The following is a 27,724-nucleotide window of genomic DNA, read 5'->3' as shown; positions in this document are numbered from 1 at the left end:
TTAAATTGTTTTTTGTTTGGTCGAAGAATGAAATAAACTTATATACACAGACTTAAAAGCTTGTACAGGTTACAATACTATAAATAACTGTAAACATGTGCTTTTATAGAGGAAAAGTATGGATCAATGTTCAGGTAAATAAAGTATTTCTCTCCTATAGGCTCATATCCAGCAGTAGCTTTATGAGAATCCAATCAGTGACGGTGTACTGTGGAATAACCAATGAAAATCAAGTGATCCCGCTGAAATGACCAATCACCTTCGGAGCTGAGGAGGCGCGGGCCAATCAGCATCCAGACATTCGCGGAGCAAACCATTTGCGCGCTCTCATTTCTGACCGGACGATGACGAGAGGGAAAAAATCCGCTTAAACCAAGAAACTCAAGAGAAAAACGTACTGATCGATTATTGATCTACGGTAATAATCACACGTCAACTTTGCTGTTAGTTGTTATTGATTAATTTGTTCGTGGAAGATGTCTGCACTCTGTTTTAAATACTGTAAACTGGATGTAACAAGCTAATGCTAGCCTTTAGCTCAGGTGCTAGCTAGCGTTAGAGGCTAACATTGAGTTTAGCTAACATTGAGTTTAGCTAACCCTCTGCCCCCTCTCTCTGTCTGTAGCAGTGATAGCAAACAGCAGCTAACCAGCAGGTCAGAGTCTTCTCCTAACACCTGGAGCGTGTGTCACCACCAATGGCAGCTGGAGAGTCAGTGTGGGACAGGTAAAGTTAGCTAAGCTAAGCTAATCGTTTTCTGTGCCATCTGAATGTTGTAGCTTCTCTCTCCAGACTCTTCACTCAGTCAAACAGTAATGCACAGTTATTGAACATATTTATATGAGTTGGTGTCTTGAGACGGATTAAAAACTGTGGACAAATGAACCAAACTTTTAAATGTTTTATACTCTAAGACTCAACAGGAGTTTTGTTATAGACAGCCAGAATATGTTATCTCAGTCAATTTAAGTAGTGTACATATATTTACACAGACTTGGCAGCATGTATGTATCTGTAGCAGGCGTAACTAGCTAGCAAAACTAAGGGTGGTCAGAATTAATACCCAAGTTATCATTAGAATAGGATAATAAAACTTTCTTATTGGGACAAGCTGCAAGAGATCTTTATTGTCACAGACAGTAGAAGTACAATCACATTTTGTGAGGAGCAGACATGTAGATGTCTAATTGGTCAAATGTACAAATTAAGACTATTAATTAAAGAATATATGGAATTGATTGTAAAAGGTTAGACTCAGAAATCACAGTAAAAATTGTTTATTAATTTGAGGGAATTCAGTAGTTCCTGAACAACTCCAATGTAAAACATTACAATCCATACCTCTGTGTGCTCCTGTCCAGGCTACCAACTTGGTTGAGTAATCTTGTTAGTTTTAGTAAAATTCAGATTTGTTTATACTGGGATTTGTCTTGATTCAGTGTTCTTCCTTGTCTGTTAGTCTTGATGAGCTGGAGGATTTCTCAGACTCTGACAGTGATTATGAGGCCACAATAAAAACCACCAAGCGGAGAAAACATGCAGTGCCTGGACCTCAGGTGAAGTATTTTTATTCGCCATCAGAATATTAAATGCTTATTTAAAAGGTTCTCACTTAAGATGCTCTCAAACATGCACTGAACTCAGCAGATACTCCATACCTCCTGCGGAGGACGCGCATGTGTGAACGCAAATGTCTGAGTGAGAGGCCCTGCGGTTTTTGCGGACTTTCTCCGCCTGGCCTGCCTGCTGCACCCGGCTGCTGCACCCGGCTGCTCCACCTCTCGCTTGAATAATGTGGAGGATTTGTTGCTGTTGTGAACGCATCTGTGCAGAGAACTTCCCACTGTGTTGTGCGTATGTGAAAGGCAAAGTGTGGGTAAACTCCGTAGCCAATTCTCCGGATTTTACCCGCAGGTCATGTCTGAAAACGGCTTAGATTAATCACCAGGAAGTAGACCAGAGTAGGTTCATATTTTGTCTACCATCTCGCAGTTCTTGCAAACAAGGCTTAACTGACATCAAGCAACACTGAGGTCAATGTTTGAAGCCTACACCATATCATGCTTTATTTACCACTAATTCAGTTGACTGCATCATTTCACTCTAAATCTCATGCTGAGCTGCCCCTCCATCTCTCTTTCATCTCAAGCCACCCAAGAGACCAAGGCGTAAAGCTGCATTGAGGGCGACGTCCAGCCCCCATAATAGCCCCATCCTCGCTCCTGTGGACCCCTCCCTGCAGCAGCAGCAGAACTCCCATGGGTCATCCAGGCAGGTCTCTCCCAGACGTGCGAGAGGAGTGAATGAGAGAAACCCGGGCATCAGTGCAGAGGACATATACGATGCAGTCTGCTTGGGAAAGAGTGCTATGGTGGTGAGCAAGCCCTTAGCTGAACATGAAGGGAAGGGGAAATGGTTTGTAGAGATAAATGCATCAAAGGAAGGAGGTAGTTGTAGTGAAAGGAGACACAAGCCTCTGTAGAGCTGACGGTGAGAGAGATTATCATGTGCTGTCAGTGACTGACTGATGTGACCCTATAGAATTGCCTTTGATACGCAAAGAGGAAGGAGTCCTCCCATTGGGTAGTGTAGTCAATGATTGACGGCACGCGTCCATCCCAACTATTGTTGTCCTGTGCCCCGGTCTCTTCTGGGTAAAGATTAGAAAAGTGGGCCCATACTACAAAAGAAAGACAAAGTGTGGTGATCAGTGTAGAGCAGCATCACATGCAGGTGGTGATTTTGGCTCAAGACCCATTCTCATACAGCACATCCAGCAAATTTAATCTGCTTCACAAAGGTTTAACGGTTTTTGACTATATTTCACTCCGTACTTCTTTTATATTGCATTCTAATCTACACCATTATTATATACACAACAGATGCTCTGAAGGAGTCTTTGTATTTATAATGGAGCTACGGTTGACAAAGTGATTATGCAAAAGCGTAGGTGATTAAAACTGGAGGGACAGAAAATATATGGGCAAGACAGAGATGGGGAATACACAAATACACACGTTAAAAAATAAAATATAAAAGACTAATGATAGAAATGTTATTTCGGAACTCTATAATATTATTCAAATGACATTTTGGTGTTATAGCCATCTGCTGTTTGATCTGAGCGAAGCGTTGTCATTGTTGTCTCCCTGTCAATCTTAAGACGGTGGTGGACGAATGGCTTGACAGCTACAAGCGAAGCCGAGAGGTGGGGCTGCTGGTGCTCATCAACTTCATTGTTCGGTCCTGTGGATGCAAAGGTCAGAGGTCAAGAGGGAAGCCAGTAGCTGGGAAGTGGGGGGTGCGGGTCAGAGTTCAACAGATTATCTTTCCAATTACAAGTCAGGCAATGATCAGCAGTCAACTATTGATCCTCCGGTATGCTAACGATTCAGTGTTGAGTTGCTGTGCTACTTCTCTGTCTAGTGACAAACACAGTATATCAATATTTTGTCTGAGTGGAATTAAAATGTGAAAAAATCAAACCATGTAATTTCAAGTAAAAGAACAAACATTATTGTACGACTAGCTTATGTATAAATCCTTTGGATTTCACAGTGTGTTAACCTTTCATCGTTTTGTCCAGGTGTGGTTAGTAGAGAGATGCTTGACAGAATGCAGAATGCTGAGATCATCAGTTCTCTAACTAAAGAGTTCAATGAGGTGAGAAAAGAAAAACGCAAGTTCAGAATTAGTTTATATTTGTCAAAGTAAACCCTAAAAATTTAGATTATCTTTATAGATCAAGTTTGAAGTCTCAGAGTCTGTGTTATCCCTTCTCACTGCGAATAATCCTGCTGGAATTAACTGAGCAAGTCAAATGACCTCAATATCCCAGGACATTATGATTGGGAGGATGCAGCACAGCGTGATGGAACACACTAATTAAGATCTAATGCTGATAAATGGACTTATTAATGAGTTAATCACTCTGTTTTGCCACTGACACAATTGTTTTTCGCAAACCACTGGTTTCTACCTCAAAATATGAAGCTTAGTCTGAGATGCTTCCTGTTTCTTTTGTTTGCTGTCTTCCTCCTGCAGGATTCAGTGAACTATCCACTGTGCACTCCCGGCCCCCAGCTGAAGCATTTCAAAGCCGGCCTGTGCGAGTTTGCTAAGGTTCTGGTTCGCTCCTGTGGAAATAGCCTCATTTATGATGAATACCTCTTCCCCTCCTTGTTGGCTCTGCTCACGGGCTTGTCTGACTCCCAGGTCCGAGCCTTCAGACACACCAGCACCCTGCTTGGTAAGCACATTGGTACAGTACAGGCATATGTAAAAGAAAGTACACAGATTTCACAAGGAGGTTTTGGTTATAGCATTGAGGTGTTGTCATAGTAGATTAAAGGCGGCGTTCCTTTTTGTAGACTCATCACTAATGTCACTTGCTTTTGATAATGGAGGAAACCTACACTCCATGTCTGTGACACCAGAGGTTTTTCTTTCTTTCCTCTTTTCTGGGAGACAGAATAATTTGGTCCATTCAGCTGACATCTGTATTAGTCGTGAGACAGGTTCCTTTGTTTTTTTCAGTACGTACTCTGCATGTACAGCTTTCCTTTGTTGTGTCTCTTTGTTTTCTTTGGCACACGCTGCTTAACGTTGTCATTTCTTCTTTTCTTACAACCAAATCACAAAAAAGAAATTCAACAACTTATTTATAATGTGAGTAGAACTGTACAAATCATTGGTAATTAAAAGTCTGTAGTCTTGAAGGGCGCAATTAAAGTAACTATTAGACATCACTCAAATTAAGTTTTCTATGGTGCATTTCGTGCCTCAACCTGTGCAACATAATCTTTCATCAAAATATAAAATCTGTTGAAAACCTGAATGAACATTAGTGAAAAGTGTCATTTAAAAGAGGCAGAGATTATGTTTTTCTTGTTAAAGATTAATTTAGTTCGTTTTTTTGGACCCAGTAAGTGGGTGTGTCATGTGGATATATTCTCTCAATTGACCTTGTCAACCTCTATTTTGTATTGAGCAATGAAGCTGATGACCGGGCTGGTGGAAGTAGCTGTGATCGTGTCTGGTCAGCTGCAGACCACCCAGCGGCAGCACAACATGGAGAACAGCAAGAGTTCGGATGACAGAGCTTCTGACAGACTGGAGGAGCTGGGGGCCACCATCAGTGAGGTGACACATACACACACCACACACACACTAGCATGACTGGCCATTTTTTCAGAAACATGCAGGTCACAACATTAAAGCAGGGAAGTGACATCTACCCTGTGAGGAAATTCTGATGTTTCTTTGTTTGTTTTTTTGCTTTCATGGGAAATGATGCAGAGGACCAGTGCCTTTTTAATTGCTCAAAATTAAATGTATATCTTACAGATTTGTCTTTATGCATTAGTTTCATATGTTTGTGCCCCAGCTGCAGGAGAAAAGAGAGGAGCTCTCCTCCATGATGAACGCTACCTTCCGGGGTGTGTTTGTGCATCGGTACCGGGACCGGCTGACTGATATACGGGTGTTGTGCATTGAGGACTTGGGCATGTGGCTGAAAATAGATCCTGAAGACTTCCTGAATGATGGATGTCTCAAATACGTGGGGTGGACCCTGCATGATAAGGTTGAAAACACAAAGGACTAGACAATTGAAAATACATTACAAAGTAAAGTGTTCAATGTAACTGTCATTCATTTATTTTGCTGTTCTGGCCATGGCTGACAACACCATTTATCACAGAGGTAGCACCAGTCTGTCTGCAGCTTTCTCCAGACCAGTGACGAGGACTCCAGAGCACAGGGAGCTGGCCACTTCAGATTGAACCACTTCTTTTTTTTATTTTCATTTTCAGGCTTCGACAGCCTGCTGTACCAAACACAGTTGTAGAATATCTGCAGACAGAAGCAAGAAAGATCACATACACTTACACAAAGAGAAATCTTCACTATGAACAGACTTGGGAATTAGTCTGTACGCAGGTTAGAGAAAGTGTATTACTATACTCTCTTCTTCATTCCCTTAGCAAAGTCCAGTGCGTCTGCAGTGTGTGCGTGCCCTGCAGGGTCTGTACCAGGAGAAAGAATTCATTGGCCGCCTGGAGCTTTTTACCAGCAGATTTAAAGTAAGGCATCCCTCTGGATTGGACTCGTACCTCATGTAATTCCTCTTTTATTTCTGCTTTTCCCCAGTTCTGTCTGTCTGTCTGTCTGCTGCAGAATCTCTCTTTAATCTATTGTTTCAGCTCATTGTATTGTTTCTATTTTGTTGCCTGCCTATGTCTTTTTTTGTTGCTTGGGATATCTTCCTTTGTCCTGGCGGGTGGCTGGGTGTGTTAATTGCTGCCAGTTACTGATGGTTAATAAGCTGTTCTCAAACACAGAAAAAAAAAACCTGCTAAGCCGTGTGTGCTGCAGCAGATAAATGTTTTTTATGCCACAGCTTAGTGGCTAATCAACGGGTTTGTGTGTGTGCATATATGTCTGTGAGTGTGGGTAAATTTATGCATGTCTGCTCTTTTCTTATTTATGCCTGTTTGTCTGCCTCCATGATCATGCATGTGTCTGGTGTGCCACTGTGTATCTTGTGTATGTGTGTGTGTTTAGGAGAGGATGCTCAGCATGGCTCTGGACAAGGACTCAGACGTGGCAGTGGATGTGGTCAATCTGTTGCTGCTGATCCATCAGTGAGGGGTTTCTCTGTCTGTGGTGGTTTCTCAGTGACACTATCTGCAACATACAGTGCAGACATTTCATTGGATCTGACCTGAACATACCAAATATTCTATATGTTACTGATGCACTTTGAAGTGCCTTTCGAGCTTCGTTTACTCTGTACCATATTAGCTCATATCCGCAGTGTTGGTTTACAGCTCTGAGGCTTTTGCGTCAAATCCCTGAATGAGAAACTCTTCAGGAGTGTTATTATTATCTGGAATCTATGCTCACACAGCCAAACAATATTCACCTGAAATGTAATGTGAAAATAACAAAACACCACAAATATATCCTCGCTGACTGCAAGTGATTCCAAGTCTAACTTCTCAACAATAGAAATGAAAGGGTGACTCATAGCTGTGATAACACTCTGTCGTGATTCACAACATGAGTCGTGATCTCTCGCGTCGACCAACATCTCAAACAATAGACTCAAGTCACACATCAGTTGAAAGTTTTTGGGGGTTTATTAACAGGAAAGTGGTGATGAGGTTCAAGAACTTTAACTGCTGGTTATTAAAGGTCTGTTTTAATCCTATGAAAAATATTTATGTTGTTTCCCTGAAAGACATATTTCACTATGGATCACTTTGAAAGATTAAGTAAAAACCTTGAATGTCAAATGTAACGCCCACTATCTTGACCTTTACCTGTCTGTATGTGTTCACCATGCAGGAGGACGGAAGAGGGCCTGAAAGAGGAGGAGTGTGGCCACATCTATCCCCTTGTTTATGCTTCACACCGAGGCCTGGCGTTTGCAGCCGGCGCCTTCCTCTACAACAAGTACACTTTCATCCTTCCTTTACCGACTGAGCAGCTTTGTGTGTGTGTGACTCATCCCAAATTTGACAAATCATTTTTCATTGCTGTTGTTTGATAATGTCGTCAAAACCGAGAACACGGATTTAAAAGCATGCCATGATTTTGAGGTTGATTAAACATAACGCTTCATCTGGTCTATCTTATCAATAATAATCAATGTTTTTGCGTATGTGATAAGTGTGTTTATGTTTGTGTGTCAGACTGAAAGGTTTGATTTCCAGTGAAAACCAGGAGAATGAAAGAAGTGACAAGGCAGCCTTCTTACAAATCCTAATCTCCTTCTACACCCAGAGTGAGGTAGCCTGTCTCCAACTCCTTCTCTTTCGCAATCCGCCTCTCTCGCTCTGTTTTTATGTCGAATAATTTGACATTTTGATTAAAAATGTGTATATAGATTATTTACTTTAGCTAATTTTTCCGTTTTCTTACATTTTCCGGAAGCTAAATAGAATGATGTTAGAATAAATACAGATGTCAGATATTGTTTTTTTCAAGGGCACGATTTGAAGGAACACTGACTGATAAACCAATAGAGTAAAAGTATTGGGTTCTAAAGTAAATTCACACTTTCCTACAGGTAGTAGAGTTTCAACTGTATTGAATCTATTGTATCATAGGTTCAGTATCAGACTGGTGCTTTACATCTAAAGTAAAGTAACTCATTCACTCTTGACAGTTTCATGAACATGGAGCGTACCTGGTGGACAGTCTGTGGGCTGTGGCAGGATCTGAGCTGAGAGACTGGGAGACGATGACAACGTTCCTGCTGCAGGAGGCTGGTGAGAAGAAGGAAATTAGTCTTTGTACTCACAATAAGCCATATCTGAGTGGTACTCACTGTAATACAACGTATTCATAAAATAAAAAACGTCAAGTCTGCTCCATTTTCTGACTTCTGCTGCTCCTTCTCTGTTCCTGCTTTTTGTTGTCTCAAATATAACCCACTCACTTGTACTCCTGCCTCTTTATTGTCAGGTCTCACAGATCAGGAGGAGGGGGCTCTCATAGAGCTCATGATGTGTGCCGTCAGACAGGCGGCACAGTCAACCTCACCTGTGGGGAGAGCTCAGGGCAAGAAGGTGGTGACACAAACACATGCATAATGCTCTGTAGTCGTATGATTTATGGATCAGTGGAACTTGGGGGCGAGAGAAATTTCATTCTTTGTTTATACTATTTACACTTTCTTAAAAGTCATAGATTTAAAGCAGAAACTTTGACACTCAAAAGGAAGAGACAAGACACACTGCATCTGTCTGGATTCTAGAGTAAATGTGAATATGCTTTATATAATATACTTTAATATATACAGATTGATTCTTCATTACCCCAGTTAATCGGTCGTGATTAAATTTATGATTGTTAGCTGTTACGAGTATGATTGAATCTGACCTTTTTCTTTAAAGACAAAATGTTGTATGTTGTTTGAAAGACCATTACTTTGATACAGTTTCTGATAATTTAAATGACCCATCTTACACAAGTATTCCTATACATGTATATGCACCCAAATATCTAATGGTGTGTATATATGTCGAGCTCTTTCAGAGTTGAACAACTTGCATGGTTCCTGAAAATAAAGGACAGCTGCACATAAATAACTCCTCTTCCTTTACTCCTCACTGAATGTAAATGTGATTAGCACCTGAGTATGAAGGATAAGAAGATCCAGGAGCAAGACAGGAGACGTATCACCACACACTTCATCCCTTTACTGCCACAGCTACTGACCAAGGTACACAATCAAAGTTCACTTGAAGTAGCTGATATTAAAAGTATTTCAATCCATTACATACAGCACATAAACAAAGAGTTGACGGTGCTTAACAGTTATTTGAAGTCACCTTAGTACCTCATATTACTTTTAGAATGAAGATCACAATTCCAATGTGAATTATGTACTTCTACATTTTGTAGTAATACTGAGCTTGTTCTCTTTCTCCCTCTGCCCTCACTGACCTGCAGTTCTCTGCAGATGCCTGGAAAGTGAGCCGCCTCCTCAAAGCTCCTCTCTACTTCAACCTGGATATGTACAACAGCGCTCAGTGGCTGGAGAGGGTAGGAGGACTGGAAATGTGAATCACCATTAGGAAGCATTACCTCCTTTTTATACTCTTCTTCTCATACTCCTCTACACACCCTTTATTTTTAAGTATATGGCTAATGAGCTCGGCTGTGGCAGATTGCCTCAGTTAGCAGACATGGACAACCAGCAGGAGCATAAATAGGATAAAGTCAATACACACTTTATTCTGTTGGAAATACAAATTCATTACAAGATATTTTAGATGCAATATCAGTGAGTAAGTGGCATAACAGCCATGAGGTGGAACAGCAGTGTCCAGTTACATGGAACACAAAGTGTGCCCCCACATGCACTTATCCACCAGCTTTACCTGCACTTACAAATATGAGGAGGTCAGATTCTAAAGGGATTATTTCGTCAATATTAAAGAAATTTTATAATGTATTCTCTTCAACAATTATTACAATGGAGTCATAACAGTGACTGCTGGCTGTTTAATTAGCAATCAAAATTGTTGTAATTCATATTCTACTTTTTCGTTTATTATTTTTCCTCCATCTTGCTTTTTATCGCTCTCCCCTCTTTCTCTCAGCATCTGGACCTGCTGCTGTCCCAGGTGTGTGGCATCGTGACGAAGCACACAGAGGCCACTGTTTTGGAGGCTTGCACCTACCTGGCCTGCGCTCTTTGCTCCGACAAGTACACATTCTCCTCCCGTGCACACCTGGCATTCAGCCAGCTGATGGACGGCCTGACCGAGTGCTTCAACATGTACTTAAGTGACCTGCTGCAGGTGGGTGAGCGTGTCACTGAGGTTCTCAGACAGGCAAAGATGGCATGTATTAAAAATGCATGTGCACATGCTCGTACAGAGATGACATCTGTATTTCAAGCTTCCATCCTGCATTTGCAATATAAACGGTTCATTCTGGGACGTTGCTAACTTAAAGGTCTCCCTATCAATGAGGTGACTTGTCCATAGACGCATTAAGTTAACAGTTTAAAAATGAATTTAATGAAACAGGACTGTTTTACAGACCTTTACAACAATATCTAAATTGCTTGAATCCTTAGAAAAATATTTCTCAACTGTCAGGATGGTTTAATACAAGCATGTATTCTTATGAAAGTGCTTCTTTTTATTTAACATGTTTCTCTCATAAAATAAATGAATAAAATATAAAGCATCTGTTCTCTCAAGAGTGTGAGTCTGTTTGTGTACTCAGGGATCTGCAGATGACAATGACATGTACAGTGCAGCCACTGCCTTGAAGAGGATTGCTGCCTTGTGTGGGTAAGTGCATTTTTATATTACATTGTACACACTATTATTTTATATTAAGCAGTCTTGTCTGTGCTTGTTGTCCAGCGCCAAAGACCCAACGTGCTGGAAGCTGTTTGACCCCTGTGTTGAGCTGCTGAAGAGCAGGCTGGAGTCTGGAGAGCTCGACAAGGAGGTTTGAGATAAACTCTGATATTACAGACTTAACTCAGCTGATTCAGCCCTGAGATTTGTCAAGGATAAACCAGAATAAGATTGTCACCATATGAATAATGGAGCTGAAAATGAATTGTTATGTAAATTGTGGTGATTGACCACAATTGTTCTTAACCTTAATTAACGTCACCGGAATTTTTCTCCATGAAAACTTAAGTAAATGTGTTTGATGCATTTGATCCGAACGTTTTTATCCTTTTAATCTTTTATGATGAGCAGAGACCACACAGGAGAGTTACGTGTGAACACGTTTTTTTGCATCAAAGCTGAGTTTTAACTTGCGTCATTATAATTTCAGCTCATGGTGCCGGCTCTGAAGTGTGCAGCCTTTCACCTGATGTGGGCCAAAGTGAATGCAGTCAACTTCAAACCAGCTGAGGTATTCGTCTGCCATGAAAGAGGATAAAAGTATTTCCTCCTTTCAGTGTTTTTAAGGCAGTTTGACCTTGTCCCAGTCTGTCACACACTCAAGTGGCTCCACCGAGTATCAGCCTACCTACATGTGCTAAGCCAACCTGCGTCAGACATCACAGCCAACCCATGGCGGCCATGTCGGTGGCCTTCCTGTGTGTTTGTGGACTTTTCTCATCTGTGTTGTTCAACAGTTCACCAGCTGCGTGGACAGCAGGCAATTAACACAGCAATCTGTTACTTCAATATTTATTTTCTGCTCATTCACACTTTTTCTTAGTTTCTCTTTATGTATCTGTTGTATCTCATTCTTCTGTTGAATCATTCCCAACCCTTTGTTCTCTCTTTCAGTCACTTCCATTCTCTTTCATACAAGCGTGGCATTATCACTCATCCAGGCACTTGTGTGTTTTCCTCAACAGGATTCGGACACACACATATCTCAAGTTCTGTTCTGTTCTCTCGTAACTATAGACGTTGGCGATATGGTTTGATTATGTTCATGTGTTCTTAAGAAAGCTAAATTTAGAATTGATGATGCTTGTTGCATCTCGTTCTTGTCCTACATGTATAAAATGTGCACATTAATAAAAAGGAGATATTTCTCTATCTGTGTTTTTTGTCCCTCTGTCGTCTCTGTTCCAGGCTGAACTGAAGCGTCTGAGGAGGGAGGTGCGTTCGTTCTGCAGAGTCTGTCAGACGTGTCTATCAGTGAACCAGGCGGCGGTCAGAGAACAGGTATTAATGGTCCCACACTAGAAGATAATTGAGTCGATTTTGGATCCGATTCACTCCAAACTGATTATCTGCTCAAATGATGCTTGAGAGCGTGAGAGTTTTAAACACACAATCTGAATGTCCATCCACAGGCATTTGAGCTGCTGTGTGACTTGCTAATGTTGTACAGTAAGAGTTCAGTCCGCTCTGAACCCGCCCTCCAATCCCTGGTCCACCTTCCCTCTGATTCGCTGCGCTCTGAGATGGCTGCTTTCCTTCTGGACTACATCTTCACCGACTCTGAAGATCATGAGCTCAACGGTAGGACTGGAGGATGTGATATTTACAATTTTTTTAATTCATATTAATTGAGATTGGTTGTGGAAGGAAATACACTCAACAGTGTGTCAGCCAACATGAAAACAATCACACAAAAGATCAACATGTTATATTATGCACAATACCTATTTCCCGCTGTTAATAATAAATATTTATATACATTTTAAAAACATGACAAACACCTGGTCTTCTGGTTCCTATCAAAGACTCTGTAATGACTGAAAAAGGAGACATGAGCGACTGCGGCTGGTGTTTGAACAAACGTTACCACAAGAGGTAGTGGAGCTAAAATCATTAGTTTGGGGCCACAGATTCTCAGGCTGTTTTTATGTATATTTAGTGGCATGATACCTTTTCAAATGGTGGAGGGGGTTTATTGTGTTTCCTGTCTTCATTGGCACTGGCTGCATGCGTATCTTGCAGCTGATACTCTACTGTTTATCCAGTTACATTATACAGCTCCATCACTGATGTGTTGTGTGATCTGGTCACGATGACCTTATCTTGCACAGACGTGCATAATGTGTTCTTTTTCCTTGTTTTGTCCCCACATGTTTTGGCTACTTCACACTATTATCAGAGAGTTATTGTGCAGATGACGTTTGACCCTAATACAGAAGATATACAGATATAACAATAGTCAACCTTTTATTAGTTTTATAGTTTGTTTTATAGTCCACCTCTACTTAGTGTCACTTTGTCATCAAATCCAAAAATAACACCCAGTAAATTTGTGCATTAACTACTATTAACAGAAGTGACAACATGGTTACAGATGTCATCTGAACATGACGATCATCTGCTGCAATATTGGTAGAGGGATCTTTGTTTGCATCTGTACTGTAGTGTTTTAGAAATGTTGAATTTTAACACTGCCAACCAGACGGCCCTACCCTCATTTATGCCTGGAGACAGTTCTTCATGTCTTGTGATGAGAATCAAGCCGTATCTGTTTTTCTCAAAATACCCAAGCAGCAAAATCCATGTTTGCTCTGGATCTCCTGTCTACAATTCTCAAGTTAACTTAGTCTATTACTGCACCATCTTCTCTTTTCCTCTCGCTTCTCTGACGGGCTCTCCTCTCCTCTCTAGTCGAGGGTGAGGAGGAGAGGAAGATAGCCCTTCTCCAGAGGAAGCGGAACCAGCTGGCGGGCTACTGTAAGCTGGTCATCTACGGGGTCCTGGACCTCTCTGCTGCCACTGACGTCTTCAAGCACTACAGCAAGGTGGAGATAGAGAAGATATACATATATATTACATATACATGAGCACACACGTATTCCTATTCATTAACTGGCTGTGTCACAAGTGTGTGCAAAATAATTAAATACATGATTTCCGAAATATATTACATTAATAGTTCAGTTTGACTGTCATTCTTTGGAGAAATTAAATGGGTTAGGAAACAGTTTGTCTAACAGAAAAATGAATAATGGAGTGGATGTGAAGGAGAGTGGAGGAGGGTGAGAGGATCTGTTTTACAACCAGCGAGGTGCTAAGAATGAGTCAGAGGCTCAGAGGCTGAAAGACGCACGGATGACTGGAATTATTTTTACATTGTTCGATATTGAACCAGTGGTGTTGGCTAAATAGACTAATGATCGCAACTCTCTGTTTCTTTGTTCTTCACTCTTTTGCGGTTTCCTCCAGTACTTTAAAGACTTTGGTGACATCATTAAAGAGACGATGAGTAGGAGCAAGCTCATCAATCCTGTGCTGAGCGCCAAGACCGTCTGTCTGAGCCTGCAGCAGGTGTGCATGTATTAATGCATTTCTAATAATCAGAATAATATCAATAATTAGACTGTCAGGGATGTGTAAAAGCAAGTAACTTAAAGAACACATGACTGAGGATTAGAAAATGTATTATTAAGATTGTCACTGCCTCAGAGGTTCATGTGCATCCTCACATCCTGTTTCTGTAATACAATTTACATATTTATCATACATTTACTTCATGATTAACATAGTTATTGTGCTTAGCAGGTGACCAAAGAATCTCCGTCATCTATATACATTTTCTGTAGGATTCCATTGAGTGTTTAATGATGCCGACCAATCAAAAACTGTTTGCATTGTTTAGAGCTGATTTCTTTCCTTGTCCAAACAAGTGTGTCTGTCCATGCATATCCATAGAACTGTTTAAATAACACAAAGTCATGTTTGTGTTTATTCAGCTGTTCTCAGAAATGCTTACGGAGGAGCACAGCAGGCGGGATCTCGATGAGATTAGAGACTTGGGCAAGAGGCTCGCCATGAGCTTTGGCATCGATCTCCACCGTGTCCGCAAACCACTGGTGGCCCTACACATGTCAGTGAAACACATGTCAATGACAAACGCACACAGGCCTCCTCCAGCACACATTTCCACTCGATTCAATTCAGTTAAATTTTATCTGCATAGTGCCAAATCGTAGTATACATTTTCTCAATGCACTTTACATAGAAGGTATAGGAAACCGAACAGATCCCATAATGAGCAGCTCTGACGACTGTGTAGAGAAAAACTCCCTCATTAACTGGGGTGAGCAGAGAAAAATGGGGAGGAGAGAAGAGAGAGCGATAGGGGGGAGGGGGAGAGAGAGACCAGTTGTGTACCATCAGGTTTCAGCTCTGACAGACTACTTATCATGAAAACAATAAGAGTGATAATTATGAATGTAAATATGTTGTTAATGACAACTTGGATCTCTTTATGAATCACCACACACCCCACAGGCTTTAAATGAAACCTTATGATAAGTGTCTTACACTATCGTTGTTCACTCTTTGTTATATATGTGGTTTTGAGTTCTTCCTTGTGTTGGGTTTACTCTCAGGGACGGAATACGTTTTGCGTTTCGGGACCCGCAGGAGGGAGAGGAGCAGCTCCCGAACGTGACCTTCCTGGAAATCCTCAGCGAGTTCAGTTTTAAGCTGCTGCAACAGGACCGAGCCCAGATGTGAGGAACATGTTTACTGTTTTAGTGGAAGGTTGATTTGCAGAAACAGCTGCGAGTGTTACAGCAGGTTTCTCTGCTATTATTCAGTAGTAGTACGTTATTCCAGAATCACAGCTAAGAAACTATATTTTCTATCGTGGGGGATGTCTATTTTTTTATTTAAGATACTTAAAAAATCTGTCTTTCTTTTGCAATAACTGCCCACAGGTCTGTATACAGATACACAGAGTTAAGGAAATGAAGTCAATACTGCAACTTATCAGAGGTGCAGAAATGGGATTAAAGCACTCGTATTCTTATCTGTGGGCTAAAGCTTATAAATAATGAGTTAGAATAAGCTTTTTGTGATAATTTTGATATGAGGCTTTTGTTTGTACGTTAATAATCTAACTATCAGAATTGATTCGCTATAATTTACAGAAACCTGAAAAACTGAAACATTAAACGTCCAGGTTTGTATTTTTCTTTGTCCTCATCTCTTGTCACTGCCTCGTCTCCCCCCAGGGCTGCGTCGCTGAAAGCAGAGTGTCCCAGTGCTGCCATCTCCTGGCCGCCGGTCAGAATGTATCAGCAGTCCTTGGAGACGCGCTTCACCTCCAGACCCAGGGAGCAGCAGGAGGAGGGAGGGGGTGCTGTCTTCTCACATGATATTCCAGTAGCGAAGCGCAAGAAGACCACGGCTCAAGGTGTGTTGAGTGTCGGGATGCACAGTTATCGTGAGCAGAAATACCTGAAGAGGTGTGGAATTATTTGGGAATGATGTGGGAAATTGTCTTTGATGGCCATTTTAAAACTAGGTCAAAGGTGAGGATCTGCAAAGAAATAGTGTTGTTGGAGTTGATGCTGATTTGTTGAGAGGAAGCATTTATAATCTTCAGCCAATTACTGTTTTGATCTTTTGATACTTTTTTTTTGCTTAATTGTCAAGGAAACGGATACAAAAATAAATAAGATGCCAATCAGAAGTTTTCCTAACTCCAAGGGGACATTTCCCTTTTATATTCAACAAACAGTCCAAATTCGAAAGTGTTCATTAATATAAAATAGAAAAACTGTAAATCCTCCCACTTGAAAAGCTTTAACAAGTGAATATCTGGTATTTTTACTTGTTTTATGACTTAAATTAATCACTTGCTAAAACAGTGTTTGTTTTCTTTTGTTAGGGAAATGAATCTCTCATTGTCAGTTCTAAATGGTTTATGAATCCATGACACTGTATCTTATCTATTGTTTAGTGTTGAGTTTGTATAATCCATACAATGAAGAAAATGTCAGAGTTAATTATGTTTCATTGTGTGTTCTGTCCTCCAGGTTCAGTGTCCAGCGCTACAAGAGGGTCGTGGTTGGACAGCAGCAGCCTCCACAGTAACCTTCTCACCCCGGCCCTCACCTCCACCGTCCAGAGACAGCCACCCAGGCCACTGGCCTCCAGAAAACCCACAGCAGCAGTGTCTGATATCAGCAGCGGCTTGAATGAGCTGGATTCTGAGGATGAGTTCTCCGCAGGGTATGTTGAGCTCCAACACATCTGCAGTATCTGCCATCTCCAATTCAGAGGAGGGGAATCACAGCCAGTCACCTGTGGAGTGTCAGAAATCGCCAAGGGGCAATTACTCTGTCAGTCTATCATCCAGGAGCCCAGCACTCTCTGTTCTGTCCTACATGAACAGTTTGTGCAGCGTTTGGCCAGTTGAGGAAAAAGCCAATTTTTCTGGGTGCATGTCGCAGCTGCAGAACCATTTCTGACTGAAAGGCCCTGCTGACATTATTTTCTGTTAAAATAAAGTTCATTTTAACCTTTTATTACTTTATGGCTGAAAAAAATGTACCTGCTGCTGTTCTCCAGGCCCCAGATGAGAAAGGTGAAGCCCCTCAAACGACGGCAGCTTTACTCCACCATGACCAGTTTGGATCAGCAAGACCTGAGCTCCAACCTCACCCTGTAAGACTGATCTGAGGGAAGAATACAAACTGCGTCATCCCAGAATGTTTTCTTTCGTATTTATAAAATGTGAATATTTGTCTGGTGTCCTGATAGCTGCTATCAGCCAGTGAAACTTAGATAAAACTGTTCTGCGTGCGATCCACAGGTTGTCTCTGATTGAGGATGAAGAGGCCGAGAGAGAGGAGGCCGAGATAGAGAATTATGACTCTGACCTTGAAACCGGATACACACTGGTAAAAAAACATCTTGGTGCATATTGTTAAGGCCATTTTACAAAAAATTATAATTTATATCAGACAAAGTGTATTTACAGTTTATCAGTCTGCTTTAAATCGTATATTTCTTAATATAATTTTGAAAGTATTGCCTTGATATACAGCTATGATTGAATTGTGTATTTTCATCAGTTTAATTAGCAGCTTTTAAATACCCTGCTGTGCCACAGTGTTGCACCAGGTTAACTAAGCTACAGAAATAAATGAATGCCATTGAAAACACATTATACTTGTGATGTGTGGAGCTGAATACAGACTCGTTATGGTTCATTATGTTTTACTTCCACCAGAGTATAATCAATACATAATTTATCTAATAAGTCGCTCTCGAACTCTCATCCTGTTTTTTGCTTGCAGCCGTCCACACGTCACAGCTCGGCCAGCCACCTCGATGATCTCTTTGACTGAGGCCACAGAGATCTGGATCATCTCCGGAGCAACTGTTCTGTTTGATGAATGCACCTCTTCAATGTTACTGTGTTTTCAATACATTCAAGTCTATTTAGTATTAACTATTTAAGTCTCATACTGAGTTCACCTGTCACATTCACAGTTTGAAGTCATTGATTTTGTTGGTGGTGGGGAAAAAAGCAAGATAATGATTCGGAAGTTTGGAGACAAAGGCTGAAATAATTAATTGTCTAAATGTTTATGTTTTGAATACACAGAGAAGCAGTTCTGTTTTTTTTTGACGTTCCAGAAACTTGGCAAATGGTTAAAAAGAAATGTTTTTGTTAGATCACTGTTTCCTGGCATCAGGCTTGAAGTCTCCTGTGTTCCACATTTTGAATTCATGTTCATGACATCTTGCACTTCTGTTGATGGCACCTTAAGTTCTTGAGATTTGTTAATTTAAAGTTTATTAAAAGATTCTGAATTAAGCATGGTTCCTTTTTTGTATGTGTTTTTATTTGATTTACATTATATTTTGTGGAAAAAATTAAATTCAAAATACAGAAGTAAAAAATATCTGGCCACTTCTTTAGCTGTGGCCATTTAAATGTAACCAGAGGAAACACTGAGGTAACGATGCAGAAGCATTTGATGGAAGGCTCATTTTGTATGTATATTTGATAATAGGGATTGTATTTTACTTGTGTTCAACCAAATCAACACAATATGTAATTTACATGTCAAATAAAACAATCCTTTATTAGACCCACAACACAGACGTTTTCCATATAACAGAAATAGACAGTAAATAAGGAGCAAAGGGGATGTAACAATAAATAATAGGAGACTGAACAGACAAATCGAAATATTGCACAATTTGAATGACTTGGTAAACCACATGGAACGTCCTGTACACTGAGATTCACAGGAGTCTTGTTTATGTAGATGTCTGCTGTGTATTAATGGCGGTTTATGTAAAAGTAGTGATCAGTATGAAATCGTCCTCCTCCTCTGTGGATGAGTCTTTCTTCCCCCTCCTCTCGGACTCTGGTCTCAGGTCTTATTATCCAGTCTTTGGTCCCGGTTCACCTCGGGGTCACTCACTCGGAGGAAATCCAATCATCGCTTTTCGCGCCATTCCTGACGAACAGGGCGGAAGTCTGCCGGGTCACGTGACGCGCAGTCGTCCGCAACTTTCGCGCCACCGACAAATCCCGCCCCTCCACGCGGAAAGCAGCGACGTGATTGGCCTGCGGAGACGTCAGACTCGCGCCACTTCTTGCACCGCGACCAGGGAGAAGCCGAGGCTGCGTGTGAATGAACGCTGGAGTCCGGACACACAATCTGACGCTCAGACTCGAACCCTCACTTTAAACCGCTCGTTTTGCTCTTTCTGGATTCCCGGAGTCTCGTTATCGCCGCTGAGCGTCACCGCCTGCAGACATGAGTCGGAAGGATTACGCGGCAGAGAAAGGTAACGTGGGAACTTTCACAATAACAGCAACAGGTCGATCAGAATGAGTGAACCTTCAACTCGCTGAAAACTCTCAGGATCGATCTAAATAGTAACTAAGAATTGCTTTGATCGCCGGAGTTTGCTAATCTATTTTGTGCAGCTTCAAACTGTCTCCTTCAATCAGCTGCTTTATCTCTGGAACATGTTTCTGTACTTAAACATTAAACATTTTTAATTTATGCGTGTTGGTGTGCGTGTATTATATTGAATAAACCCGAGGAACTAGTTTAGATGGAAGTTGTACAAACTTTTCTGGTTGTTCCAGAACTCCATAGGACCCAGTCATGCATTGTGTGTGTGTGTGTGTGTGTGTGTGTGTGTGCTGACAGTGACCCGGATGGATCCGCTTTAACAAAGGAGCAGGCGCCACTGTTCAAGCACATGTCCGACACCAGCCTCAGCTCCTGCTGCAGAGAAGGCGGAAACAGTTATTGTTAGCATTAAAGTCACGTTAGAAAGTTAGTTTGTAGAACAGTGGGGCAGCTAGTTGTAGCGCACGTGTTTTTAAAGTTGCACCGACATCTTGGATCAAAAAAACGCTGCGGGTGTTAGCCTCGATTTAAAGGCGCCAGCTCGTTTCGCGATTCCCCTTTTATTTCACAACGCAAAAGCGACGGACGCAAGTCAACGTGAACTTTTAAAAACACGTAGCGTCACTACGTCACCCGACGCTATTCCGCGCTCTGATTGAACTTATCACGTTATTCGGTGTCTGTTTTTTTTACGCTCGTTTAAAGTGTTTAAAACTTTAAAAAGACACACGATCACTGAGTTAGCTTCCACTGCTAACGTTAGCATGCTAGCCAGTTAGCTGCCCCCCCCCCCCCACTAGCTGTGAGTTACACTGTGTTTTTGTATTTAGCTGTTTCTTGGTGTTTATAGCTGGTAGTTTGGTGCCTTGCTTAAGGGCAGGTGTCATTATATTTGCGCACCTGGCGTAGTAATATTTAAACTTAAACAAGTAGTCTTTCGTTTTATTGTTTGTCTAAAGATGTAGTTCCACACGATCTCAATCTGTGAATACAATAGCTACGTAGAACCCGCTGTTAGGGAGTTTGACTCTGATTCGTATCCTCCGTAGTTAACATGGAGATGTGTGTGTTTAGCATCGACGAGCTAACCGAGGCTAACGTCAGAAGATGGCTGGTCCTGGCTCCTTTTTTAAAACAACAGTCGGGATTACTTTTCAGGGCGGACGCGCGCGCGGAGGGATCCCCAGAGTGACGGGGCACAAAAGCCATGTGCTGCTTTGTTTACAATAACATCCTCGAGCGGAGAAATAAAAACGCGGAGCTGCGTGTTTTCAGCCGCTGCGTCAAAGTAAGTGGCTCGAGTCCATCCCCGCGTTCGGGGCAGTTTCCTCCCTCGACGCGCAGATCCACGCATTGTTCTCAGTTGTGTCTCTTTGGGGAAGTGCGGGGATGTTTTCCTCTTTAAAGATGGAGCGCGTCTGTTGTGTTTACTCTCTCGCCCCGAAGCTGCGCATTATCACTTATTTCTCTCGGAAACTACAGTAAACAGGTTCAGCGGAGGGAGATCTGCTCCGCGCGATGAGTCAGTGTTGGTTTGTGCCTTTTCTTTAGTCAATAGTGACTCATCGAGATTGCAGGATGCCATGTTGCTCAACAAAGGGGGTCGTCGCAGGACAACACATTAGCTCCCAGTGCGTAGGCCCTCTGCCGCTGCTCTTCATCAACTTGGGCTGTTAGACCCACAAACCTGCTTTTAACTTTCACAGAAATATCAACATGTAACGCGACTACTCAGGGATTTGTTTGTGTGGACGTGCAGCTGATGAACAACAAACCTCTGATGGATGTGGCCTGTGGTTTTTTTTTTTTTCACCTGTGAAGTAAAACTAAATGCGTTTTGTTTCTGTTTGTGTTGCAGACAAATGCAAAAGGTTCCTGCAGGAGTTTTACACCGAGGATGACAACGGGAAGAAGGTGTTCAAATATGGAGCCCAGCTTGTAAGTGTAGTAAACAAACGGTAGAAATGGGCGTAGCTTTCAGAGAAACAGTTTTTCCTGTTCACTGAGGATTGTTGACAGATTCCTTTTACAACCGAGTACATTTGGGGACTTTATGTTCTGAACAGTATTCTTTTGTCCCCTTAATTGTATTTTTTGCCTCTTTGTTTATTAGACATTACTTAAAACAAATGTTATTTTTTTTTAAAAATTATTCTTACAACCAGTATCTACTTCATAAAGGTTGTCGTGTGTCTTTAAGAGTATTAATGAATATTTCACTCTATCTACATTATAAGATTGTCAAATATTTTTCCACTTTGGGAAAATTTGGGTTACAGAAGCATATCGGAATAAAAGAAAATATAAAACAATACATGTACAATGTAAACAGAATGCAAACAGTGTTTATACGGCAGAACAAATCTGCAGGCCAATGTAATGGGGTTTGGCTATAAAGTCGGTCACAGCTCGCCCAAGTTTGTATCTGTGAAGACGTGGTCGTGGCTGATCTAGTTGCTCGTCTGTGTGTACAGGTGGCGCTGGCCCACAGGGAGAAGGTGTCTATATTTGTGGATCTTGACGATGTGGCTGAGGAAGACCCCGAGCTGGTGGAGAGCATCTGTGAGAACGCCAAGCGCTACACCGGCCTGTTCGCCGACGCAGTCCACGAGCTGCTGCCAGAGTACAAAGAGAGAGATGTGAGTAGTTTTGCTCAGTTGATGCAGAACAAAACCAAGTCGTTAACAATAATGCAACCATTACATTGTGTTTTTTTTAAATGGACATTTGGGCTTGCGTTCAATCCAGATTGTGGCCAAAGATTCCCTGGACGTGTACATTGAGCACAGGCTGATGATGGAACAGAGGGGTCGCGACCCAGCGGACACCAGAGACCCACGTAACCAATACCCACCTGAACTCATGAGGAGATTGTAAGTTCAGACTCAAGGTGGAAATTTTACTGGCCTATGTTGATTATTCAATGCCAGCTGTAATACTTTATTTGTTACGTACAAGTACTTCTCTTATGATTTTTATCTTCCATCCACAGCGAGCTGTACTTTAAGTCTCCCACTACATCCAAACCTAAAGTGGTGCGTGATGTCCGAGCCGACAGCATTGGACACCTCGTGCCGGTTCGAGGCATCGTCACCCGCGCCACCGAGGTCAAACCGATGATGGCAGTTGCTACCTACACATGTGACCAATGTGGTGCAGAGACTTATCAACCTGTAAGTTTGGTTTAAATTCTGTTCTACATCCTGTGATAAGATTTGAAATGAGCCGACATGTCTCATAATGTCTTCTCCTTCTTCTTTAGATCCAGTCTCCCTCCTTCATGCCCCTCATCATGTGTCCCAGTCAAGAGTGTGTCACCAACAAGTCTGGGGGTCGTCTCTACCTCCAGACCAGAGGCTCCAAGTTTGTGAAATTCCAGGAGATTCGTATCCAGGAACATGTGAGGAGCTAATCGAATATAAATAGTTTGGATAATTGTGGTAACGCAGGTCACTAGGGGCCAGTTTTCTCATCAGGTTATTGTTGTATTTTTATAGAGCGATCAAGTGCCTGTTGGAAATATTCCAAGGAGCATGTCTGTGTATGCCCGCGGAGAAAACACTCGTCTCGCTCAGCCAGGCGACCACGTGGCCATCACAGGCGTCTTCCTGCCTCTTCTGCGCACAGGTTTCACGCAAGCAGCGCAGGTGAGTGGTTTCCAACTGTGATTATTTTACAACACCCCAAACTCAAACCTATGAAAAGAGGGGACTTAAGGGGTTAGGGTTACGGTTCCTGGGTTCATCTCCATCAAAAAATCTTCCTCCATTAAATGTCCTGTTTCTGTTTTAGGGTCTTCTGTCAGAGACGTACATGGAGGCCCACAGCATCATCCTCATGAACAAGACGGAGGATGATGCGCTCGGTAATGAGGAGCTGACTGACGAGGAGCTACGCGGCATCACAGGTGCGGGGGGGGGGGTTCTGTGTGGGCGATTCAGTAACATCCACCCACATCAATGCCAAAACCTGCCAATGCAGATACTCATCTCACTCTTTTAGCAAACTAAAGTGACTGTTTCTCTGCTACAGATGAAGGATTTTATGAGAAACTAGCTGGTTCAATAGCACCAGAGATCTACGGACATGAAGACGTGAAGAAGGCCCTGCTGCTGCTGCTGGTTGGGGGGGTGGAGCAGGCTCCTAAGGGCATGAAAATCAGAGGTGAGCATCTTCATAAAGTCAACAGTAGGATCAAGGCCATTTATCAGAGGGAAATAAATGTTACACACTATAACAGTGTGAGACAATTTTTCGATTCCCAATGGGTCATGGCGATAATTCCCTCTTTTAAATCCCACCTCCATATCAACAAGACATTTTTTTAACTCAAACAGCAAATGATCTTAACGGCCGGAAAAGGGATTTGTTAAATGAGTTAAAACATATTTTCTGTAGGTTCATTTCATGCCAAATCCATTTGAAGGGGTCAATATATGTATATAGATTCACATTCAGCTCAAATATTTGCACATTTGACATTTTGTAGTAACTACAATGCTCTTCCTCCTTAAGGCAGCATAAATATCTGCCTGATGGGAGACCCCGGAGTCGCAAAGTCCCAGCTGCTGTGCTACATCGACCGTCTGGCTCCTCGAAGTGAGTACAGTCCTGGAACTTGTTAAATATTTTATCTGGTCATCCATTTTCTTTCCATTAGGGCTTACGTAGTAAAATATTAACTCGGTGTGATGTCTGAACAGAGACCAGCAGAGTAAAGGTTGTTTTTGCTAAAATGTTAGGTTTAGGCTTTGTGTGCAATTTTTAAATAAAACAAATAGAAAACATCTCGTTTGTGTTCATGTCTCATTTGATAATCTTGTCGTCTGTGTCTTTCAGGTCAGTACACAACGGGTCGTGGTTCATCCGGTGTCGGCCTGACTGCAGCCGTGATGCGTGACCCCGTTACTGGAGAAATGACCCTGGAAGGTGGAGCCTTGGTGCTCGCCGACCTGGGCGTCTGCTGCATTGACGAGTTTGACAAGATGGCTGACGCTGACCGCACAGCCATCCACGAGGTGATGGAGCAGCAGACCATTTCTATTGCAAAGGTAAAGACATGCACAACGGGTGATTTAATAAATCTATTACTAAGTTTAAATATAATGCTTGATAAACACAAGTCTCTTCTCACCAGGCCGGCATCATGACCTCCCTCAACGCCCGGTGCTCCATTCTAGCCGCAGCTAACCCCGCCTACGGCCGCTACAACCCCAAGAAGAGCATTGAGCAGAACATTCAGCTGCCGGCCGCTCTGCTCTCCAGGTTCGACCTCCTCTGGTTGATCCAGGACAAGCCAGACGCCGAAGCTGACCTGCGTCTGGCCCAGCACATCACCTACGTCCACCAGCACTGCCGCCAGCCGCCCACTCACTTCACCCCCATCGACATGAAGCTGATGAGGTGATGATGATGATCTGCAGTTTATTTACTGCTCTTTTACTTAAATAATAAAGACTTGAGTTTTAACGGTACAATGTCCAAACCCAGCCACTAAATGATGCATTCAAATTCCTCTCCAGACGTTACATCGGTGTGTGTAAGAAGCGGCAGCCGGTGGTGCCCGAGTCATTGGCTGATTACATCACTGCTGCTTATGTGGAGATGAGGAAAGAGGCGCGAGTGAGCAAGGACACGACCTTTACCTCCGCCCGAACCCTCCTCTCCATCCTCCGTATATCCACTGCTCTGGTGAGAAATACACCCCCACTTAAGTTGGCCACAGATCAAATTGATTTTCCTTTTTTTTTTTAACCTGGGTCACACAGTATCATTTGAAAGCTCCCAAATATAGACATAAAATATTGATATGGGTTCTATGTTTTTATCTTCCTGTGCTCTCAATAGTCCAGTGTGAGATAAAGTGCTTACAGTGCAGGTAGTGATGATAGCACAGCCTACTGCAATGTGAGCACTTATTTCTCACGCTGGACAGAAGCTCTCTAGTCCGCACACTGAAGATAGTAATCCTTCCTAATCATATTCTTTAACTATATACATGAGCTGTAAAAACTGTATTAATGTTTTTGTAATTATTTATTAATTTAAGACATGCTGATGCTTCCTGAATTTAATCTGGTGTCTCGGCCTCTGGTTGCCAAAAGTGCTGTTTGTGCAGGTAGCATCATCCACCTACTGCAAAACCAGCACTTCAGGCAAACAGGTCGGCGATGTGCTCCACTAATGTTTCCACAAGGGGGCAAACTGCTCCCACAACAATGTCTGTGTGAAGGCAACTGCTTGACTTGTACAGTAAATGTATCACAGCTCCACAACAACTGAGCCTTGTTACCACCTTCGTAACCCTACATGTGAGATACGGAGGTTTTTCTGATCCTGACCAGCTTTGCAGGGTGGGCAGTCAGCCTGTGTGCTTTAGGTGCAGCTGTGCAAACCCATGCAAAACTGACCATGACCAGAGCTGTCATCAATGTGTCCAATCCAACAACCTTAGTATTTTCTGATCAGATGTCTGAATTTCAACTTGTAGAGAGACTAGCTGGTGTTGAGAGGCGGAGACTTGGGCAATTGCCGACCGTCCCAGAGGGCATTGCACTTGTCTCGGTCTGACAGTGCCGGCACAGCGCAGCCTACATAATCAAGATGGACTCTTTGGTCAAGTTAGAATTTCCTGTTTATGAATTAACTGGATTTTCAGGACGTCTCCTCTTCTCCCTCCCCAGGCTCGTCTTCGTATGATGGACACTGTGGAAAAGGAGGACGTCAACGAGGCCATGAGACTGATGGAGATGTCAAAGGACTCGCTACAAGCTGACAAGTCCAGCACCACAAGGTCAGTGTTCGCACCCGAAACTCAGACTCGTCTCAACAATGACATGAAGTCAATGGCAGCTCCGCACATCACGAGTGACCGGATGTGGTCGTCTTTACGAGTCTCTTGTATTCCTGTAACAGTGGCTGCATATCCTGCAGGAAGCTGTAAAACGTCTCTGGGTTTTAAAGAGCTCTGTTCACACGGCAGAATGTTCACCGAGCCCCTTTACCATAAACTGTCCTCAAAGCAGCACTCGAAAACTTCCAAGAGGCTTTTTATATCGATGGGAAGAGCCATGTTTCTCCTAAAGCCGTTAAAGTACTTTGATGTTTTAGGAGATTGCATTTTATTTACTTTCTTGTCCTAAGTGGGCAAAATGCCCAAAAATATAATAAATACAAAAATTCTCTAAAATATCTCTTTTTACAATACAAAAAAAAGACGAATCCCTCGACTCATCTCCTAGTCAGTAAACAGGTTTGTTCTTCCAGGGTCTAAAAGTCTGAATTCTCCTTCCTGAACAGGACCCAGCGACCGGCCGATGTCATCTTCTCTCTGGTTCGTGAGCTCGCCACAGAGGGCGTGGTCGGCCGCGGCGGCGCTGGCGGGGTGGTCCGCATGGCCGAGGCAGAGCAGCGCTGTGTCACGCGTGGCTTCACCCCCGACCAGTTCCAGGAGGCCTTGGAGGAATATGAGGAGCTGAACGTGTGGCAGCTCAACCAGGCCCGCAGTCGAATCACCTTCGTCTGAGGAACCTGGGACACGTCTTCACGCACGCTGCGCTTCAGCCACCCGAGGGGAAAACTTTGTTTTCTACAGACTTCTATTGAGGCTCTTTTTTTCCTCCTTCAGCATTTTCTAAAACAAGTCGAGCAGAACCTGGACGATTTTAACCTCGACGATGTTTGCAAGAATTCTGCTGTTGGAGATTCATAGTGTTTTAAGATTCCTGTTCACCAGTAAAACACTTGTAAATATGTGTCAGAACTTGTTATTGTGTGATCTGCAGTTTAGAGTTTAAAGCTTCAGCTGAAGTGGATTATTTCTGTATATTTTATAATTCAAACCGGGCAAGAGAAAGTAACGTTGAGCCTTGTATTGTGACTCCCTTTAAAATAAATTGATGCTTCAATAATAAACTGTATTTGGTTCTTTTTGTCTCTGGTGTGTGAACATGAAAGTCTCAAACACCTGAGGTTACTCCAGAGTTAGTTTTAGTTTGCTGATCATTTAGGTGTCAAACGCTGAGATGAGGGAAACAGATTAACCCTGAGTCAGTTGCTGTGGTAACCTAATTTGTAATCTTCCAACAAACCCAGACATTCTGTGTCCTGTCATTCCTGAAAATACTTAATTTC

At 42.4% G+C, this 27,724-nt stretch overlaps 2 protein-coding genes across 5 annotated transcripts; both read left to right on the top strand.

Annotated features, from left to right (window-relative positions):
* Positions 1 to 285: 285 nt before the first annotated feature.
* LOC117769453 (cohesin subunit SA-1) lies at positions 286 to 18,539 on the top strand. 2 transcript variants are annotated; one of them, XM_034598343.1, is made up of 32 exons: positions 286 to 443; positions 626 to 726; positions 1,460 to 1,556; positions 2,150 to 2,374; positions 3,164 to 3,260; positions 3,587 to 3,663; positions 4,045 to 4,249; positions 4,991 to 5,142; positions 5,387 to 5,584; positions 5,985 to 6,083; positions 6,565 to 6,644; positions 7,351 to 7,458; positions 7,698 to 7,794; positions 8,174 to 8,276; positions 8,473 to 8,576; positions 9,140 to 9,232; positions 9,463 to 9,555; positions 10,116 to 10,316; positions 10,750 to 10,817; positions 10,893 to 10,980; positions 11,320 to 11,400; positions 12,078 to 12,170; positions 12,302 to 12,470; positions 13,581 to 13,714; positions 14,139 to 14,240; positions 14,666 to 14,799; positions 15,308 to 15,430; positions 15,935 to 16,116; positions 16,742 to 16,937; positions 17,277 to 17,372; positions 17,521 to 17,608; positions 18,008 to 18,539. In XM_034598343.1, the coding sequence occupies exons 2-32, from the start codon at positions 698 to 700 to the stop codon at positions 18,056 to 18,058; spliced, it is 3,663 nt and encodes a 1,220-aa protein (XP_034454234.1). In that variant the 5' UTR covers positions 286 to 443; positions 626 to 697; the 3' UTR covers positions 18,059 to 18,539. The 2 variants fall into 2 exon arrangements, with proteins under 2 accessions (XP_034454234.1, XP_034454235.1); XM_034598344.1 differs by having other exon boundaries at positions 629 to 726; positions 18,008 to 18,531.
* Positions 18,540 to 19,270: 731 nt separating this feature from the next.
* mcm7 (minichromosome maintenance complex component 7) lies at positions 19,271 to 27,420 on the top strand. Of its 3 annotated transcripts, none has more exons than XM_034597208.1 (15): positions 19,271 to 19,517; positions 21,450 to 21,529; positions 22,066 to 22,230; positions 22,340 to 22,464; positions 22,584 to 22,764; positions 22,854 to 22,991; positions 23,089 to 23,238; positions 23,384 to 23,498; positions 23,624 to 23,755; positions 24,107 to 24,190; positions 24,431 to 24,642; positions 24,729 to 24,994; positions 25,114 to 25,282; positions 26,275 to 26,384; positions 26,891 to 27,420. In XM_034597208.1, the coding sequence occupies exons 1-15, from the start codon at positions 19,487 to 19,489 to the stop codon at positions 27,114 to 27,116; spliced, it is 2,184 nt and encodes a 727-aa protein (XP_034453099.1). In that variant the 5' UTR covers positions 19,271 to 19,486; the 3' UTR covers positions 27,117 to 27,420. The 3 variants fall into 3 exon arrangements, with proteins under 3 accessions (XP_034453099.1, XP_034453100.1, XP_034453101.1); XM_034597209.1 differs by lacking the exon at positions 19,271 to 19,517 and adding an exon at positions 20,801 to 20,879; XM_034597210.1 differs by lacking the exon at positions 19,271 to 19,517 and adding an exon at positions 20,937 to 21,109.
* The last annotated feature ends 304 nt before the right edge of the window (positions 27,421 to 27,724 follow it).

The sequence above is a fragment of the Hippoglossus hippoglossus genome, chromosome 10 (genome assembly GCF_009819705.1).
Source record: "Hippoglossus hippoglossus isolate fHipHip1 chromosome 10, fHipHip1.pri, whole genome shotgun sequence".
In the NCBI taxonomy this organism is placed as follows: domain Eukaryota; kingdom Metazoa; phylum Chordata; class Actinopteri; order Pleuronectiformes; family Pleuronectidae; genus Hippoglossus; species Hippoglossus hippoglossus.
This window is presented reverse-complemented; position numbering and strand designations above follow the sequence as displayed.

Bases quoted from the DNA above. Each gene is read 5' to 3' on its own strand.
- LOC117769453 (XM_034598343.1), top strand. From the start codon at position 698: ATGGCAGCTGGAGAGTCAGTGTGGGACAG. The intron at 727-1,459 runs GTAAAGTTAGCT...CTTGTCTGTTAG, and splicing joins GGAGAGTCAGTGTGGGACAG to TCTTGATGAGCTGGAGGATT. The intron at 16,938-17,276 runs GTATGTTGAGCT...GCTGTTCTCCAG, and splicing joins GAGGATGAGTTCTCCGCAGG to GCCCCAGATGAGAAAGGTGA.
- mcm7 (XM_034597208.1), top strand. From the start codon at position 19,487: ATGAGTCGGAAGGATTACGCGGCAGAGAAAG. The intron at 22,765-22,853 runs GTAAGTTTGGTT...CTTCTTCTTTAG, and splicing joins GTGCAGAGACTTATCAACCT to ATCCAGTCTCCCTCCTTCAT. The intron at 23,756-24,106 runs GTGAGCATCTTC...TTCCTCCTTAAG, and splicing joins TAAGGGCATGAAAATCAGAG to GCAGCATAAATATCTGCCTG.